Genomic DNA, 1,766 nt, shown 5'->3' on the forward strand with positions numbered 1-1,766 from the left:
ATTGCTGGGTGGCGCTGGGTGGCAGCTGAGGACCTGCTGGATTCTCCTTCTTCTACTGTTATTCTAGATACAAGTCTTGAGTTGGACAGCGGAGTATAATCGGTACCTCTGCGCTCTCTACCTTGTTCTAAAAAGACCCGAGTTACACCTGTGCGCCTAACAGACCTGTTTCTACCCGTCTGCTGTAGCGGTCTACCCTGCCTTTGGGAATTATGGTGAACAGTACCATTCTGTCTCTGAATGGGGGACCGGCTTCGACTACTGAAAGCAGGACGTAATCTTATTGGCTCTAATCTTTGGTTTGTGTTCCTCACTGTAACATTACTTCTAGCCCCGTTTTCCCAAATGTGTGCTGCTCCAAACCGCTGCCGTCCACTTTGCCTGAGAGTGTGGGTATTAATAACATTAGTGTGAGGAGCACTAACTCTGGGAACGCCAAGTGCTGCTCCAATTCCATTCCTTAACCTTCCCAGGGCTGTGAACGACCCTTGCACAGAACCCTGCCTCCTCGCACCACGCCTGCCCCTAGGAACACTGGAGCCACTACCACTGGAGCTCGTGGAGGTCTGGCTTCTGGTTCGGCTAGCCACAGGACTCGAAGGTCTTTGCTGGCTACGCTCTCTGCTAACATCTGACAGAGGAATGTCCGTAGAGTCCTCTCCATGCGCTTCAGAACCTCTGTTGTCAGGGTTTATGTGGATCTCCAGGCTAAACCCGAACTCGCCACTGTTCGGGTTTGTTCGACTCACAGCCCTCCAGCTTTGGTTCCCATTCTGTCCGCTTCGAGTCACATTCCCAGTGCGCCGAAAGGTGTTCAGCCATCGCAGAAGAGAGTCCTCATCTGAATGTGCTCTAAGGTTTTCTGAGTCTGGAACGTAAATCAAATCAATTTAAGGTCAATTTCTATAATAAAACTTCACATCTTTATTAAAACATTGCAAGAAAGACAGTTGTGCTGAGTTAAACTTAGGCTCTGCATTATTTTAATGAATGAAAAATGAAAAAAAAACCCGGGCAGTGGTGGTGCAGGCCTTTAATCCCAGCACTTGGGAGGCAGAGGCAAGGCAGATTTCTGAGTTCGAGGCCAGCCTGGTCTACGGAGTGAATTCCGGACAGCCAGGGATACACAGAGAAACCCTGTCTCAAAAAAACAAAACAAAAATAATCAAACTTTCTAAAAGTTTATTAAAAGCACACTACATAAATTAAAATGCTGAGCCTGTCCTTCCAGTCTGTCTGGGCTGGTGTCCAGAGACCTTGGGTGCAAGCTCTGCAGCCAATCCCACAACACCCAGAGGAAGCTCCAATTCCAGGTACTCTGACACACCCAGGATCCCAGGATTCCAGAATCACAGGAAGGACAGGCTCCAGTCAGAGTTAGCAAGGGCAGGTAGCACTAGAGTTAACCAGATGGCAGGGGGCAAGTGTAAGAAAATAAACAACACAAACCAAGGTCACTTGCCATCATCAGAACCTAATTCTCCCACCATAGCAAGTCCTGGACACAACATCACACTGGAAACACAAGATTCAGATCTAAAATCACTTATCCTGATGATGATACAGGAATTTAAGAAAGACATAAATAGCACCCTCAAAGAAATACAGGAGAACACAGGTAAAGAGCTAGAAGCTCTTAAAGAGGAAACTCAAAAATCCCTTAAAGAACTACAGGAAAATACAAACAGGTGAAGGAATTGAGCAAAACCATCCAGGACCTAAAAATGGAAATAGAAACAATAAAGAAATCAGAAAGAGAGACAACC

The 1,766-nt window shown here is 46.6% G+C and overlaps 1 protein-coding gene across 1 annotated transcript in view; it reads right to left on the reverse strand.

Annotated features, from left to right (window-relative positions):
- Rnf6 (ring finger protein 6) overlaps positions 1 to 1,766 on the reverse strand; it is a 16,720-nt gene that overhangs the window by 3,361 nt on the left and 11,593 nt on the right. Inside the window, exon 5 of the mRNA XM_031391200.1 lies at positions 6 to 868. Within this exon, the coding sequence (XP_031247060.1) occupies positions 6 to 868 (863 nt within the window). The remainder of the gene's footprint in view (positions 1 to 5; positions 869 to 1,766) is intronic.

This window comes from Mastomys coucha, unplaced genomic scaffold (genome assembly GCF_008632895.1).
Source record: "Mastomys coucha isolate ucsf_1 unplaced genomic scaffold, UCSF_Mcou_1 pScaffold22, whole genome shotgun sequence".
In the NCBI taxonomy this organism is placed as follows: domain Eukaryota; kingdom Metazoa; phylum Chordata; class Mammalia; order Rodentia; family Muridae; genus Mastomys; species Mastomys coucha.